Here is a 16,325-nt window from a genome sequence, read left to right on the forward strand (position 1 = left end):
TAAGATATAAGACACTGTTCTGTAGCTTTAAGGAGAGAGCCAATGCTGGCATCTCAGCCTGCTGCTTCAATACTCCACCAAGTACTCTGTCAATGTCCTGTCAGGAATCCTCCTCAATAAACTTGAACACTGATATAAAGTCCAGTCTGCCGCCTTGTCTATTGTCAAGCCATGGGGAACTATTCCGCTACTACTACACTCTGTCCAAAGGTAAGAAAAATAATCAAAAAGGCACCAATCATAACATGTTTAACTTATTTGAACAGCAACAAAAATAGAAGTTATTTCCCCCTGCTGTTAGTCTTTATGCTAGGCTAAGCCAACCAACTAAGAGAGTTGCATCAATCTTCTCATCTAACGAGCCGCAAGAAGACGATCAACGGTATTTCACAATGTGTCAAACTATTCCTTTAAACATCAAAATGACTATGAACGCCCTCTACTATACCGTAGAAAAACATTCCAGATATATACAAGCTGTGGAACAGAAGAGGCTATTTGACTTAACATCTTTTTTAAGGGGTGGTTAAGGTGTGGGCCTTGTTATATATCTCCTTCAGGGACAACTAAAGGCTTGAATTTTCACACAGGGATTGAATTAAGGGTTCCCTTTGAAGAGAGAGGGGCCCCTTGCCAAGGCGCGATGTGGAGTCCGCTCCAAGCAGCCGGCTCCTCTGGGTTTAAGGGATTTTAATCACGCAGCGAAGGTGTTTGCTCTGGCCTTTTTTAGCTGCAGCTACAGAATGAGATACACTCAAAACAGCTCACTGATTGTTGTTACAGTAACCTATACACGTGAATACCGGGGGAACTGTGCTGATGTCATGACTAATGTATGTCGTGTCGGTCAGAAATGGCCCCGTTTTGGTGCTTTAACCAGATTAAAGATGTAAACGGGCATCTAGGGAGGGCTCATATTGTTTCACAGAATTGAGAGAGTACAGACTAAACAAAGAAGGGGGGGATCAGGAAACCGAGAAAGTGTACGTGTGAAGAGACGTGGTGGTTGAGGAGCACTTACATCTGTTATCATTTTCCCCCTGGTCTTGTTCCTCTCCCGGTGGTTGGCCCTCTTCTGTTTCTGCTGCAGCACGCGCTCTCTCGTTGTGCGATACTCCAGGGCAAATTCACTCAGGATCTTGCTGAAGCGATGGATGCTGACTTCACGCACTGCATACACCGGATGGCCCAGGAAGAGCAGAAAGGCGTGAAACCTGCGGATGTGTAGAGAAAACATCACACATCATATCACTACAGAGAGTTCCTCTGGTGGAAAAAAGCCTCAAAATGTAACCAATCATAATGGTTGTAAATGCAATTGAAACACCAGTGAAAATAAAGGAAGTTTAGGATAAATGTATTACAGCATGGAGTCATCGGATCTACACACTGAACATACCTGTTGATTATTCTTCGGTGTACAATCTTCAAAATAATGATTCTCTCTGCACAGTCTTTGAGGAAATCAGACATCTTTTGTTTCAACGCTGGCTTCATCTCATGTTTCGCAATGACCTTGAGGTGATCCCATGATGCTTTGCACCGTCGCTCCATCTGAGCCAGATTGTCTTGGAGCTGATCAAAGTCCACCTGTATGTTCACAGACAGGACTCATTACAGGCTGCTAAAGACTCTCTCCAGTGGATATGATTTTTGCATTTTAAAGGTGCACTATGCAATTTCAGGGGAGGGGGATTTGTTCACATTTGCAGAGCCTGCAGTTGGTTTACGAAACACATTTAGTCTGCGTGTAATTAAGTAAGTATTAAATAATTCTATAATCATGAATCAAAACTAGAATATGTTTGTAAACAGAACTGTGGGGCCTGCTTCTGTAAACAACAACAACAGTGAAACACTTAATTTTAAGGTAGCTTTCTAACTTCATACAGCGTTACATGTTCGTGTGAGGAAATTGTGTTTATTAGGATATCAGAATATACCTTAGAAAATGTTTGACAAACCTAATGTTACAAAGTGCACCTTTAATACTGCTTGGAATGAAATGTTTAATGTGTTTTATTGTTTTTTATAAAGCAAACCTTGGTAAGGCGGGTGATAGCTCCTATCTCAGAGTAGAGGTCAGTGCTGTCGGGGAACTTCTCCACCACGATGGCACAGGCGTGGTGCAGCAGCGACTGTTTGTGAACCGTGTCCTTTACCTCCGGGACTTTCTCCAAATAACTCAGCTCAAAGCCTTTAGCCTAAGGGGATGCACACACACACACACACACACACACACACACACACACACACACACACACACACACACACACACACGGACGGAAACAAATTAAAAATCAAAAGCCTCCCTACTCCAGGAGCAAATTGCCATGAATTTCCTTTCCGAAAAAAAAAAAGGTTTTCAATGGAGTGCAAAGCATAGACATGTAGATTCATTAAGGCTGGCTGGATTATCAGAAACCACCATCTACTTCAGACTCGACCGATTGTTCCGCTCACTACAGCGCGGCTTAAAAAAGCCAGAACATATCATGAAAGACATAATCCCAACTAGATCTACTTTGTTCTTCTGCCAGTTTTAAATGGCTTACTGCAAAAATATAAATGCAGCAGTTATTTACGGGAACTACTTTCTTTTTTTTTGTATGTTGATGACTAATGTTTCCCTTTAGGGTTTTTGGCACTCATATCCCAGAGGTTCACTCATACATAGACATATAAACAGATGCATTGCACACAAAGCCACACGCAAGGCCACGGAAAGTCACAAAGTAAGAGTTATATAAAAAAAAAACACGGACACAAGTTCACACAAAAGCAGCCAGACAAACGCAAACTGTAGGGAAACACACAATCACACAACCTCCCTCCCTTTTTTCTCTCAGACAGACAGAGCCAGGTCCAGCTGAGGCCTTGACAAGCGATTTTTACTGTAGGACAGTGTCTGCTGCAGACAGTCGGGCAGCACATTCTTCTACACATAGAGAGTCCACTGTTATCCTTGCCAAATAAATATGTTGGCGGGGGAGTTGGGGGGAGGAGGAGGAGGAGGAGGAGGAGTGGGAGGAAGTGAGTAAAAAGACTCAGAGGGGAAAGAAAGTGAAAAAAGGGGGAACCTCTAAGCCACATATGTCTTTAGGGTTACTCACATTAGTGCTGTTGAGGAAGTTGCCTATGGCCAGCAATGTGGTCAAGATGTACCGAAGTGTTTTGTTTTTCTCCAACTGGTCCATCCCTTCCTTCAGGTCCTGCAGAGGCTCTGCCACTTCCTAAAAGAGCAAGATAAAATACAGCCAAGAAGCACATCAATACATTACAGTTGCAGATCAATCTTTTCGTCTAACTTTTTTGGCTTCAAAATATTCCTTATGTAAAGCCTTTTGTGGCTCAAGAGGGAGCTGTGTTAAGTCTGATTAATATCCTCATGTGAGATTGGGCTAAAGACGACAAATTTGAAAAGATATCAAATTTGAGCATAGTACGGATGTGCGGTTATCAGACCTCTGTATCCCACTCCTCATCTCTGCTTGAGGCTACACTAGTTAACAGCATAAACACCAGAATCTCCACATAAAATGTTGCATTGTGGGTAATGTAGGGCCCAAGGAAGAAAAATGTGAGGAATTAAAAAAAGACAGATATCTCTGGTGTATGCTGCTGTATTGATTTTAATCCATTAAAAATAACTGTCCATCATGCGTCCAACGATGTCAATGCAGTGCAAAGCCAAAGCGACAAAATACTCCTTTAAAGACCTTTTAGGGCACTTTCACAACTATTGTATAATTTGGCTGGCCCAAATTTAGTCTTAGTTTGGTTCCACAGTGCACAAATTTAGGCATTATTTTTGTGGACTTCATTCCACATTCTTTGTCCAAGATGTCAAGCAAGCACCAGGCTTCGGAATAAGTTCAAGTCAGTGCTATTACATCTGTCATTCACCTGTGTACATCTCAACAAATGCCCGATTGCTGTGCTCACAACTGACCAACCAAACCATACGAGGGTGGGATGTAAACGGACTAAACGCTGCACAAAGGAGTATTATCTCCACTTGAAGTGTATTGCAAATCACATGAGTTTTGGACAGTTTCTTCTTCTGTAACCTCCACCAGGTGTGATCTACCTCTGTGTTATTAAAGTAAACAGGAATGTGTCTGACCTTCTCAATGAGCTCATAGTCCATCTTGAATGCCCAGAGCTGAAGGCGAGCGGACAGCTCCGTGATGGATGAGAGGATGAGGAGGAACTGTTCAGCGCTGCCCAGTGGAATGTCAGGGTTGACCAGTTGTGCTTCCTGGATCCTCTGCTTCTCCTCCTCTGTGGGGATCATTGTCAGGATTTTCTAGGAGAAAGAGAGAGAGGAAGAAACAATAAAATAAAATATATGAAAAATAAACAATATGTCAGCGAGCAGATCACAGGGAGGGAGAGCAAATACATTTGACTTGACATTCCCAGATCTGTTATTTGATATTTTTTTAAAAAATTTCCCCACAAACTTGTGTGACATCCAAACCTTCAACCTCGCTTTTTGTCGTCCGTCTGGAAAATCTCTCCGGAGACAAAAGGAGGAGAGGAAATACTCCTCCTCCTCCTCTCTGCTAAAGAATGAGCTTCAGGAGAAGCTCTGAAAAACTGCCCGTTATATGATACCAAAGGGATGCCACATTAATCATTATCTGGTGTTGGGTAGTCCTTCAAACGTCTATGGTATGCTTTTTAAAAATGAGCTGAGGGGTGTTTCAGGAAGCGGGTTTTGAGGCAACTCAGAGTTTGTTTGCTCTGAGTTAGTGGAAACTCTGGGTTTTCTGTTTCAGGAAGCAGGTTCAGTGCACCTCAGAGTCAGTTACTTCTGCAACATACGCCGTGGGTCTAACCTGCTGGATAGGTGGTTAGACCTACCCTGAGTTTGTTATGCTGCAGCTCCGACTGAAGAAAGAGTCACTGTCACAACGCGTCCCTGTACAGTTTAAAGCAAAATGGCTCCATAGAAATCTCCATCGGGATGTTTGTATCATGTACTGATGATTTTACGTTTGATCGATCATTTATCTGATCAGTAGCCTTGTTCTCAGCCCTCGTGCCGTTCATATGTGGCCACCTTACACATTGTGAACATGCTCTACATTCAGATTAATAAACCTATTTGTATTGTATGTATATCATTCTTTTTGTTATTAACAGGAGTTTTTTAACGTCTGTGCCACTGAACAGATTTCTGTCAGGTTGAAATGTAAATCTGCGGCTGCACGTGATCGTTACTGTTCACTTGTGTGATCCAAAGTCACAGACGAGCCTCGTTAAATAGCCTAATATGAATATAGAAATAACATAATAATTTAAACTGTGATCACTGGAATCTGGTAATAAATCAATCAGGCTCTACTGTCACCTAATTTGTCTGACGTTAATGTCTTTCACTCCCCATTGAAAAGAAGCGACAGTCTGTTTACTGCACAGTATCAACGCTTGCCTACATAATACAGCGAATATAAAGTACAGCAATGCTGTGCAGCGCCAGCTTAATACTTTTGCTGCTGCTGATATGCGTAACTTAATTCTTAAAATAGACTATTGCTTCTCATACGGAAGCGTAATGATTCTCTTGACAAAAAATGTTTGCCCCATTTTTTACTGATTGATACTGGTGATTAGATCAGAGTTATGAGATAATATCCCGTTAATTCTTCTCCATACCATAAACTCAGTCGTTAATATTTCTTACTCTAGTGGGAGGAGCAGAGAAGTTTCTTTTTTCTTATTTTTTTTAAGAAGTGGATAGGTGGGAGGATCAAGCATTTGTTTCTCCTGTTTCCATGGTGAATCATGTTAACAACGATCTATTGATGATGGCTTTTATGCACACGCTCAACCCAGAGTGAACACGCTCAGAGTTGATTGACCCAACGCTGATCCCCTGTTCCGAAACCGATAACCCAGAGTTGCTCATCTCTGAGTTGACCAACTCAGAACGCAGGATTAAACTCAGAGTTTGTAAACTCTGCTACCTGAAATACCCCTCTGTACATATGCATTTGGAACTAACCTTTAATCATTGCTGTGATTAATAACACAAGAACAGCCAAAAAGCCGGCCACGCAGCCACAACATGTCACATGATATGTCAACATTGTGGGCCATCCCATTTAGATGAGTTAAAACTCTTTTGTTTTGTGAAATCAACCCGTGTTAGTTTGGTGTGCTGAGTAAATATCATTCAAGAAAACAATGTTTATTTTGGACCCGGTGAGGTTGACTGGGTTTTATGTTATGGACTAAATAGTATTTATGATATGCAGTAAAAAGGGCTATTAGACTATGTGTAAAATAATTAAATAAAAATAGCTTTACCTCAATGCCTTCCTTGTTCAGTGCATACTCATCAAAGTTGAGGATTGCTGTCTTGATGGTGCGGGGAGGAGGTAACACCGTCAAGCCAATGTTGATAGCGTTGCTGCGTTTGGAATCCAGCACTATGATTTCCTGCCGTTTACCATCGACAGCTGCTTTCTGTAAGCGAAAAATAAATAAATAATCAGATATCATACTGAACCATGTGTCTGGAATAGCAGAGGCAGGCATTTATGGATTTAAATTACAAAAATATAGATGTGACATCCTGTTCCCCATAGTTGAGTTGTTATAGGTTCTGTGGGTATTGTAACCAGTCTGAATGATTCCATGGACAGGAGGTGGTTAAACTGTTGGAGTAATGAAAGGTTTTCTTGGCTTGGTGAATTGGAGAGAGAACATTGATATTCTTGGATCCTGACTACTAGTAGGGCAAAATGTATAAAGGGTTGTACCAAAAGGAAAATAAAGGTGTTTTACTTGAATACAAAGGGTTTCATTTTTGTTGGTGGTATTGTACCAGTCAATATCGTTTTCTGGATTGACGGTGTTGCTGGAAGAAAGGTTGTAATAGGAAGACAGTCATGGGATTTGCTTAGGGAATGTTGTGACTGTGCAAGACTGAGAAAGCTACTTTGCCCTAAGAGTGGTGGTACAGGATGGGTCATAAAAATAAAACTGTATCCTATCCTCTTGGGAGGATGGATGAAACTACAAATAAACAAATGGAAAAATATATAGTGAAGAGGTTAGAATTCATCACTTGTACTGAAATCATCTCTGAACACAATGATTTGAATGACTTTCCAAATCATCTACAATGATCCTTTAATCATAACAACATTGTTCCGGATGGCCGGAAATCCCGAGCTTATGGGAGAGAACCCCGAGGAAAATCAGGACTGCAAAATAAACTCCGGAAAGCGTATGGTAATACTGCATGCATGTCTTTACTGTTAACAGCAGCACAACACAACACTATAAGATACCTTTGTGACGGGCAGCTCCTTGGATTTGGACTCGAACAGCTGCTCCAGCTTGGACGTGTCCACTTTAATCGGATCCAGTTTGGACCAGAGGGACTCCTTGCAGAATTTATGACTCTTGCACTGCCACTCCACAGGACGCACCTCGTTCCAGAAGAGACGGATGGTCTTCTTCTTCTTCTGGAAGAGAGGCGATTCCCCTCCTCGACTCAGCTGCGGCGATGGCGGGGGGATGGGGGCCATGAAAGGCGGGGGAGGGGGCATCATCATCATAGTGCCTAGCATGGGAGGAGGAGGGGGGCACCCAAACAGGGGCGGGGGTGGGGGCAGGGGTGCACCGCATGGCGTGAGGGGTGCCGGTGGTATGAGGTCATCCATATCTAAAATGTCCATGTCGTCCTCGTCCCTCAGGTCAGTGAAGTCCATCTCCTTGATCCGCAGCTCCCTGGGCGCGGCCATCAGCTGGTCCCAGATATAGTCCGACTCTTTCTTCGGGGGCGAGGTGGATGCTGCCGACGTGGAGGATTTGTCACTTGAGGATTTGTCATTAGTCTGTTGTTGCTGCTGCTGCTCTTTGGAGGCCTCCACCTCAGGAGGAGACGTCAGGCCTTTGACCAAATCTCCAAACTTCTCGGCCACGGCTCGCACACTGCCCTGGTTGTCCAGATGTCCCACCTCCACTTTCTTCACGTGCTCCTCTCTGGCCTGTCTGTTTGCCTCCAGTGTGGAGATCCTGCTAGCCAAGCTGGCCACAGAGGAGGAGTCACTGGCCTCTGTTTCCTTCTCATTCTCACATTTACATCTTTCTTTCTCTGTCTCCGTTTCTTCGTTCCCTTCATCCTTGCCGGTGGTCTTCTGCGCGTAGAGCATGTCCAGCATGAAGCGCTTGCTGTTGAGTATTTTGTTGCACTGGTCATTCACGTCGGCGCCCTTTATGCGCTGGGTCCATTGGCCTGTTGAAACGGAAGCATTTTACATTGTTACGTTGACAGGAAATCCACGCAGTTTATTATCAATGATGTGCTAAGACAAGCACAGGTGCACGTTCAGTGAAAGACTCGCTGTACCAAGATGCACCACAAGAAGTCCTTTCTCCCTGTGGCCATCAAACTGTACAACTCCTCCCTCAGAGTTTCAAACACAATAGACTGGACTCTACCTTCTAGATTTAATTAATTATCTATCATATATTTTAATATGCAATATTTCATCAGTACAACAATTTAACTGCACACATTAATAATTATTATTACATTGTAACAGCTCTGTTAGTATTATTGATATTGTACTTGTTGCTATATCTATAGGTATAGCTTGTTATGCCAAAAGTGTGGAGATATTACATATCTCATATACTCTAGTTATTTCCAGAACTTACATTGTGTACATATTGTAGTATAATGTTCATTCATACTTATAAACTTACTATTCTTGAATTGCTAGTGTTGGATTTCTATTATTATGTTATACCTTCTGGCATTAAGCACACATCCTTTCCACATATATTTATTTTTTCACATATGTTTCCAACAAATTTTCCCATGGGGATCAACACAGCATTTCTGATTTTCTGATTCCGGAAAAAATAAATGAGCATCAAGCTATAATACCTGCTTGGATGTCATTGGTGAGCTTCTCCTCGCGCTCCTCCCTCTCCAAAGTGCTGCTGGTGGAGGAGATGCTGGAGGCTGAGCAGTTGTCCTTCTCGTTGACTTCCTCGTTCTGTCTCTCCTTCTCGCTCAGCAGCACGTCACTCTCCGTCCGTCTCTCTTTCTCTTCAAACTCCTCAACCAACTCCACCGCGTTCACTTCCACGTCTGGATCTCCGGCTTCCTCCGCTACTTCCTCTGCTATTTCCTCCGCTACTTCCTTGGCTACTTCCTCCACCACTACTTCCTCCACCACTACTTCCTCCACCTGCTCTTCTTCTTCTGTTGATGCACCCTCATCCGCGCACCGCTCTTGTCCCTGTCCCTCCAGCTTCCCTTGCCTCTCTTCTTTCCCAGTGTCTGACTGTCCATCCGAGGCCGGCTCTTCTGCCACCGCATTCTCAAGTCTCTCAGTCTCAGCAATGACCTCCTCCCCCGTCGTCTCCTCCGCGGGCGACGCTGTCTCAGTCTGCTGCTCGTCTGGCTGGGAGGAGAGAGGTGATGGTGGTGGGGGGCTGCTGCTGCTGCCGGGTTCTGATACTGTTAACTCTGGCACTGGACTGGTCTGCGGGTCAAGGTTTGCCTCTGAGATATGTTCCGTTTCCAGGAGGAGGAGAAATCAAAACAAAGTGTGTGTGTGTGGGGGGGGGGGGGGGGAGAAAAAAAAGTTACTTTAAGCACCTCAGTTATGAGCCTTTACATTATCCGATAGCCCTTTCGGAAAAACATTCTTTGTTGACAATCTAAACAGCTTCAAATTGCCTCCCGACTGAGATTGACAGTCTAAACTCAACATAGGTTTTTTAGACTGTCCAAAGAATCATCAAATCTAGCTACCCTATGGCCCATGACCACATACTGTACATGTCTATGAAACAGAGAGATAACTGCAACTCTTGAGACAAAACAAGTTCAATTTGAATCTTCTTTTAGGTGTTTAAGAAGTATATTTTTGGAAAACTAAATTGTAATACTAAAGGACTTTTTGGTGCAGCAATGTCAAATTACTTTTTAAATCATTGAGGCTTTTTAATCAGAATCTCATTAAAAGCCATTTTAAGATTAGGACATTTGGATGTTTGTGTAAACGCACCTCACCCACCCGCTCACCCAATTCAGACACACATACACACTCAATACATCTGTAGCTATTTTCCTACAATATCCCCATTTCACTTATAAGGTGTAACAATTCAATTACATATTTCTCAATAACTCCTTTCGAACAGATGGGCAGCTGAAACTAATGTCTGTGCAATAATCAACCATGAAGTGTTAATGCCAAGTCTAGTGTGTGTATGACAGGTGCGCTGACATCCTGTACTTTCTCTGCCAGCGCTACAGGCCAACATTACAGTCCATTCATGCTCACATTACTCAGATACTAATCATAAAGAAATGAGTTTAAGAAAAGACGTGTTACCCGATGTGCGGAGAGCAGTGACGACGGTGTCTTCCTGTGAGAAAACGGATGAAGGTGTGGTGCATCGAGACACAGAGCGGCTGGCGGGATTGGGACTCAAACACAGAGTGATCTCTGTCCGCCCCCTAGTCGGAGCTCTGGGCCGCTCGCGCTCAAACTCCTCTGCAGCTAGTCTTTCCACAGCCTTGTACCTGCAATCAGAAGGGAAAATGTAGCGTTCAAAAGTCTGCACACTGTGGTTTTAGATGCATGATATTCTTTGCCATATGTTGATGTTGTCATGTTTATAGTTGCAAAGGAATGAAGCACTTAACTTTTTTTTTATTTCTCAAAGTGAACAGCTAAATGACAGTTGTGAAAATGTTGCATGCATTTGAGCATTTAAGGGGTGGAGACATTTGAACAAGTATACTCAAATATACAAGAGGCCCTCAAAGAAATCGATTCATTCAAAAGTACATGTCCTGCATACTGAGATACTTTATGTCAGATGTTGTAAATAATAACCATATAGCCAAAGCCTTTAGCATTTACTGGTCTCAGTTCACACATTCTTTAAAATTCATTGAGGTGCGTGCTCCAGTTCACATGGGGTTTGAAAAAGTTGAGGGCATAAGTATGAGCTATAAATTATATTGCACACACACTCACACTCACACTCAGACACGGTCTAAGGGAGATAACCAGACCACATCCATGCCAGAACACAATTTCACACTTGTCCAGTTAACTCTGGTACGTCTAAATGGTGAACAGGCCTTAAGGGGCTCTGACACCTATAATTCAGCCTGAGGCTGGGTGCAACTGACTTTACATCTGCTGTCAATTTTAAAATGGGTCTAAAAGCATTCACAGACCCCTCTTAGGTTTCTTCTTGTTTGATCTTCATAAGTGCATCATTATTGTGGATCCATATGTGAACCCATTGAATAAAGTATTCTCACCTTTCCTCTCTGGCTTGTCTCGCTTCTTCCCTCTTGTCCACATAATCTCGACTGAGATAGAAAGACAGAAAAGAAGGATGACATGGCAGTTACAGACCTGTGTTCCTAGAATACATACAGTACATTGATATTTTATAGATGGCAAGTGCAAAGGAAGCAAACGGCATAATAAAAAAAGTTAAAGGAAAAACTCTGAGCAGAACATATGCAGACTGACTCCTCCTGCCACCATTCAGCATATCTAAATATCCTCATGAAGACAGACAGCCCAGTTTTATAAGACGCATGGGAGATTGGTTAATAACTTCTCAAAGTCTGGAGACACCTGTTTCTAAAAAATTACACATGCCAACATGATGTTGAGAAATGAAGAAATAATGTGTTCTCTCTGACATGAAGCCACGCACTGTTGTGTGTGTGTGTGTGTGTGTGTTTGGTACGGCGAGACTAACTTGAAGCGGTTCCTCTCTTCTCTCTCGATTCTCTGCAGGCGCTCCTCTCTTTCCAGGCGTCTCCTCTCTCTCTCTGCAGCCAGTGACTCCTGATGCTGTCTGTACGATGAACTCAGCAAGCCCCCTAAGGCAGGTCTACACAGGGGGAAGAAAACGAAAAAGAAAGTTTTATAGTGCGATAATAATAATATTAAAACTGAGTGATCGGTGTGCACTTGCATTCTTCATTGAACTCATTTTTGTTCAAACAGGAGCTTGATAGATAGGGTTCAGTCATGTAATGTTGTGTATTTAGCCGTGGGTTAAAGTTAAGATGCCCAACCTGTCAGCCGCTTTGGAGTCTGGTGTGGACGTTACTGAACTAGTGAAGCGATGGCTGGGTGTTGTAGGAGCCTGGTGCCTGCCAGGGTACGGAGTGCCATTGCCATTGATTCTGTGAAGAGCAAAGTGTATAAATAAAAATCACTGTTCTATTTAAAAACTGAAAGACACAGAAGAAGGTTGGACATCGCTTTAAAAAAATCTGTGATGTGATGATCTGAATTCTATTATCATATTGCTGGTACAATTTATACTGGACAGAGGTATGAGTGTGAGCTGAGTAAAAGAGAGCACTCTTCATAGGCATCTGAAGAAGTTTCCCTGTGAGGGAAGCCATGCCAAAAAAAACCTGAAGGAAAAAAAAACGTGCAAAAAACTGTGCACATTTTGTCCTAGAACAAGTTTCACAACACATCATGTGTTAATAGTTAACGTCGATGTCGGAATCAATCACTGCAAACAATAGTCGTTGTTTGGCTACAGGACCAGTCCCTGAAACTAATAATGTTAGCCAGAAAAAAAAACTCTGAGCCATTGCAACTCTTGTTACATTTAACCTGTTGGAATCTTCCTGGCCTTACCTTTCGGCCCAGCAGGGCTTTCTAGCTGATTGAGAAGAGTTGTTTATGTCTGTCAGACTAAAGATGGAAGTGAGGAAGAAGAGAAAAAGAGAGTAACAGTCAGGTCAGACACTCCAAAGATAAAAAATAATAAAATGTTAGTCACACACACACAAGACAGTGGGCGAAAGGTAGGCGGGCTGCAAGACCACACAGCAACAGAACCAACAAGAGCGAGACCGTATCTCTGTCTGTCTCATTGCGATCGATTCATTGTGCTTTTATAATGTAATACAATTCCTTTAAATCCGAATACGTGAAACAGTTTTTCGAGGCTTTCACTGGCTCATGCTACTATTTTGAATTAATCAATGCTCTAAATTAATTTATTGACTTGTCTTTGAGAGAGCGACAACCAAAAAGACAGATGAGCGATTCATGTTTTGCAAAGAAAAAATGCATTTTTTCCAGCCACTGAGAAAAAAGGAAGTAATTATGAGTTTCCATTTTCTGGTCTTTGTAGATGATGCATCATAAATCACATCTGATGGGAAACGAAGACGTTTCTGACCACTGTAGCAGAGAGAATAATTGCTCAAAAGAAGGAACAAGGCAGAGAGAGACTGAGCTTACAGCAGCGCGTTCAACACAAACAACCAATCATGGGACGCAATATCAGAAGGAGAACATTTTCAAGAAAAAAAGATCGAATTTCATATAAACGTTACAATGACTACGTTTGCTCTCTCATGATGCTTGTGGTTGTGTTATGCCGAGTGTAGAGTGAGCCACGAATGGACACAGACACCTAGCGATGGGGAAGGCAGCAGTGTGGTTCCAACATTGTGAGTGTTTTAATGGTTCTGGGGCGTATAATAACACACGTAGATAGAACTGCAGCCCCTGTCTGCTCTACCTGTATTGCCTTTGTCTGTCTTCAGCCACAACAGACACTTGGTTCTGGTTCAAGTCACGGGACGGAAGGAGAGGGAAGGGAGCTGAGGTTGGACACAGAGGGAGTGAAGTTGCTCTACTCGGAGCAACAGGGAATAAAACACAGTCAAGTGGTTGGGGAGGAACACACCAGGGACTAAAGGCCTCTCTCTTTTTAGGCGCGATGGACACGGGAGAAGAAGACGCCCTGGTCTTGACGGCCAGATATTTTCTCTGCCCTTCACTGGGGTCACTGGCTCTAGGGAGGAAGTTGGCCATACACTTTATGTTCAAACACATGTTAGGAGTGTCTGCTACAGCTGCAGGAGTAGACCCACTAGGATGACAAAATACAAGAGAGCAGGAAGTCCAAAAGGGGAAGAAGGAAAATAATCATACTTTCAAAATGGAAGGAAAAGAACTATGGGAAGATACTGCAGACTAGGGAAAATGAGGGGAAAGTGTATCACGCTTCGGGGGCTACCTGTGAGAGCCCTGTCTAGAGGACGACTCAGTGACTGGATGACTTTCATCATCTGCCTCCTCCTCGTCCTCCTCCTCCTCTCCTTCCTCTCCTTCATCTTCCTCTTCTTCTCCCTCCTCCTCTTCTCTGTGGTGAGAGGAAGGGTCGAGGTGTTGGAGGGAAGGAAAGGGAAGGATGAAGGCGGGCGAAAGGGGAAAGGAAATAATAGACATTTGACAAGATGAAAACACATAGAAAATGACAAACACTGAAAAGAAACATGCTGTTTTAAAAAAGCATTAGCAGAAGAGCTAGCGTAAAGGAGAGACAACTGTTAGAAGACGTACAGTACATGAAGGTTTGGTAAGTAAGGTCTTTTTTGACACAAAATGTTTGACATGGATATGCTTAGGGATAGGGAACAACTCAGACGAGAGTACATTCAACTATGGCAGCATTTAAAAAAAAACGGAAATATAACCCATCTCGTAGTGATTTTAATTGAGGAAATGGATGATTCAATCCAGTAACAAGTGGTACTAGCTAAGGCTGTCGGAGATATCTTTGTGTGTTTGAACTGATAGTCTGGAATACATCGTCATACATGAGTCCGTGGCCAGTTGGCTATTTGGATCCATCTCGGTTGTCTGGATTTCATTAACAATATGGAAAGTGGTGATCTTCAAAGGCAGCTTGAATTTCCTGCTGTGGACTGGAAGCAGCTAGTAGTCTGGTATCATATGACATGCTGGGCTGAATTTAAGGATATCGAAAGGACCGGAGTGCTACCAGGATACATTAGTATGCAAGCTACTTAAAAAACATGTTGAGGGGTTTAGATAATGTGGAACCAGGAAAGGCGGTAATCAAATTTAAAAAACAAAAAAGCAAGGCAACAAGTTATTCCAAGTTTAAAACAATTCCAAGCCTAGTCTTCCCAAGAAGTGGAACTGCCTGGTGCTTTTATAGGGCAGAGTCCAACCTACTGTACAATCAAACACCATTTGCAATTAGCTTCTTGCCTGAATCACCCTATTGTCTGAGTTTGTGTAGCTGAAAGGGATTGTTGTATATAAAACAGATGGCACATGTTTAGTGTTTAAATTGAATAAACTCTCACTGAAGGGAACCATGACTTGAGACATAGTGCATATATCTCATATCATGTGTTTACAGACACTTCCTATTTCCATCAGTGGCATAAGAATGTCTTTGACAGTGGGGAAAAATTAATTTTAAATTGAACTTTTCAGCAACAGTCTACTTTTCCTCATTCTTTAAATAACTCTATAATTCAATTATTTGCCCTTGGCTCTGAACAGGACGGGCGCAAGACTCTCCAAGAATTAAATACATAATACAAAAACCGGCCAGTCAAAGCTGTTATCTAATACTCCAAAGGACGAGGGGATCATTTGTGATGCCTTTTTATAGTTGCGACTATCTTTAAGAGTTCAAAACAACCCCCCCCCTCCCCCCCATTACTGACTTGTAAAATCGAGATCAAGTTTCTCTCTATCCCAACCACCACCTACCTACCACCTCACCTTTCACTAATGTCTTCGACACGCTGGCCGCCAAAGGGCAGGAAGCTGTTGGTGTGAGTGCTGCTGGGTGATGCAGGGGCAGACGCGTGGCCTCCCCTGCTGTTCTGCAGTGAGTGTCTGCGGCTGCGTCTCCTCTCCAGGCCACGCCTCTCGTTGGCTCCACCCACACTGGCCCGTCGCCGCTCCTTACGGGCGCTGGGCGGCAACTGGGTCTCGTCGTCTCCGTCCTCGTGGCGGAGAGTTGTCTGGGATCACAAAAGGCGTTTCAAAGATGGAGAGTAAAGGAACGGTTGTGCCTTTGTGGTTCATAAACAGAAACCTTTGGGCACACAACTGCCTTTGCTAATACTGTAATATACACTGCCAAGCCGTGAAAGCAGTCACCTGGATTTTACTGAGCAAATAGAAAAAAGTGCCTTATATCAGTTAAAAATCGCAGTTATTAATATGTTTTAGTTTGGCAACAAGTTATTTAACCCTAACTATTTAACTCCAGTGAATAGCTTCTTATTTCTTAAACAACCATGTCAGAAGACATTGCTGTGGTTTTATAAAAGATGTAACTCTGTTTCAGAAGACTCTGCAGCAATGGAAAAAGGTTGTGTGGTCTGAAGAGAACAGATTGACCCTGTTCCAGAGTGGTGGGTGCATCAGGGTAAGAAGAGAGGTGGAGGAAGTGATGCTCCCATCATGCGTAGGGCCTACTGTACAAGCCAAATGTGCTACGGC

At 43.0% G+C, this 16,325-nt stretch overlaps 1 protein-coding gene across 1 annotated transcript in view; it reads right to left on the reverse strand.

The window, feature by feature from the left end:
* The window catches only part of fhod3b (formin homology 2 domain containing 3b), a 90,705-nt gene that overhangs the window by 4,530 nt on the left and 69,850 nt on the right, over nucleotides 1-16,325 (reverse strand). Inside the window, exons 10-22 of the mRNA XM_080039843.1 lie at nucleotides 15,597-15,841; nucleotides 12,095-12,205; nucleotides 11,773-11,907; nucleotides 11,321-11,371; nucleotides 10,377-10,567; nucleotides 8,915-9,538; nucleotides 7,308-8,257; nucleotides 6,319-6,477; nucleotides 4,127-4,309; nucleotides 3,114-3,233; nucleotides 2,043-2,204; nucleotides 1,400-1,590; nucleotides 1,022-1,214 (exon numbers count right to left, since the gene is read on the reverse strand). Coding sequence (XP_079895969.1) covers nucleotides 1,022-1,214; nucleotides 1,400-1,590; nucleotides 2,043-2,204; nucleotides 3,114-3,233; nucleotides 4,127-4,309; nucleotides 6,319-6,477; nucleotides 7,308-8,257; nucleotides 8,915-9,538; nucleotides 10,377-10,567; nucleotides 11,321-11,371; nucleotides 11,773-11,907; nucleotides 12,095-12,205; nucleotides 15,597-15,841 — 3,315 coding nt within the window. The remainder of the gene's footprint in view (nucleotides 1-1,021; nucleotides 1,215-1,399; nucleotides 1,591-2,042; nucleotides 2,205-3,113; nucleotides 3,234-4,126; nucleotides 4,310-6,318; nucleotides 6,478-7,307; nucleotides 8,258-8,914; nucleotides 9,539-10,376; nucleotides 10,568-11,320; nucleotides 11,372-11,772; nucleotides 11,908-12,094; nucleotides 12,206-15,596; nucleotides 15,842-16,325) is intronic.

This window comes from Ammodytes marinus, assembly GCF_949987685.1.
Source record: "Ammodytes marinus genome assembly, chromosome: 13".
Classification (NCBI taxonomy): domain Eukaryota; kingdom Metazoa; phylum Chordata; class Actinopteri; order Uranoscopiformes; family Ammodytidae; genus Ammodytes; species Ammodytes marinus.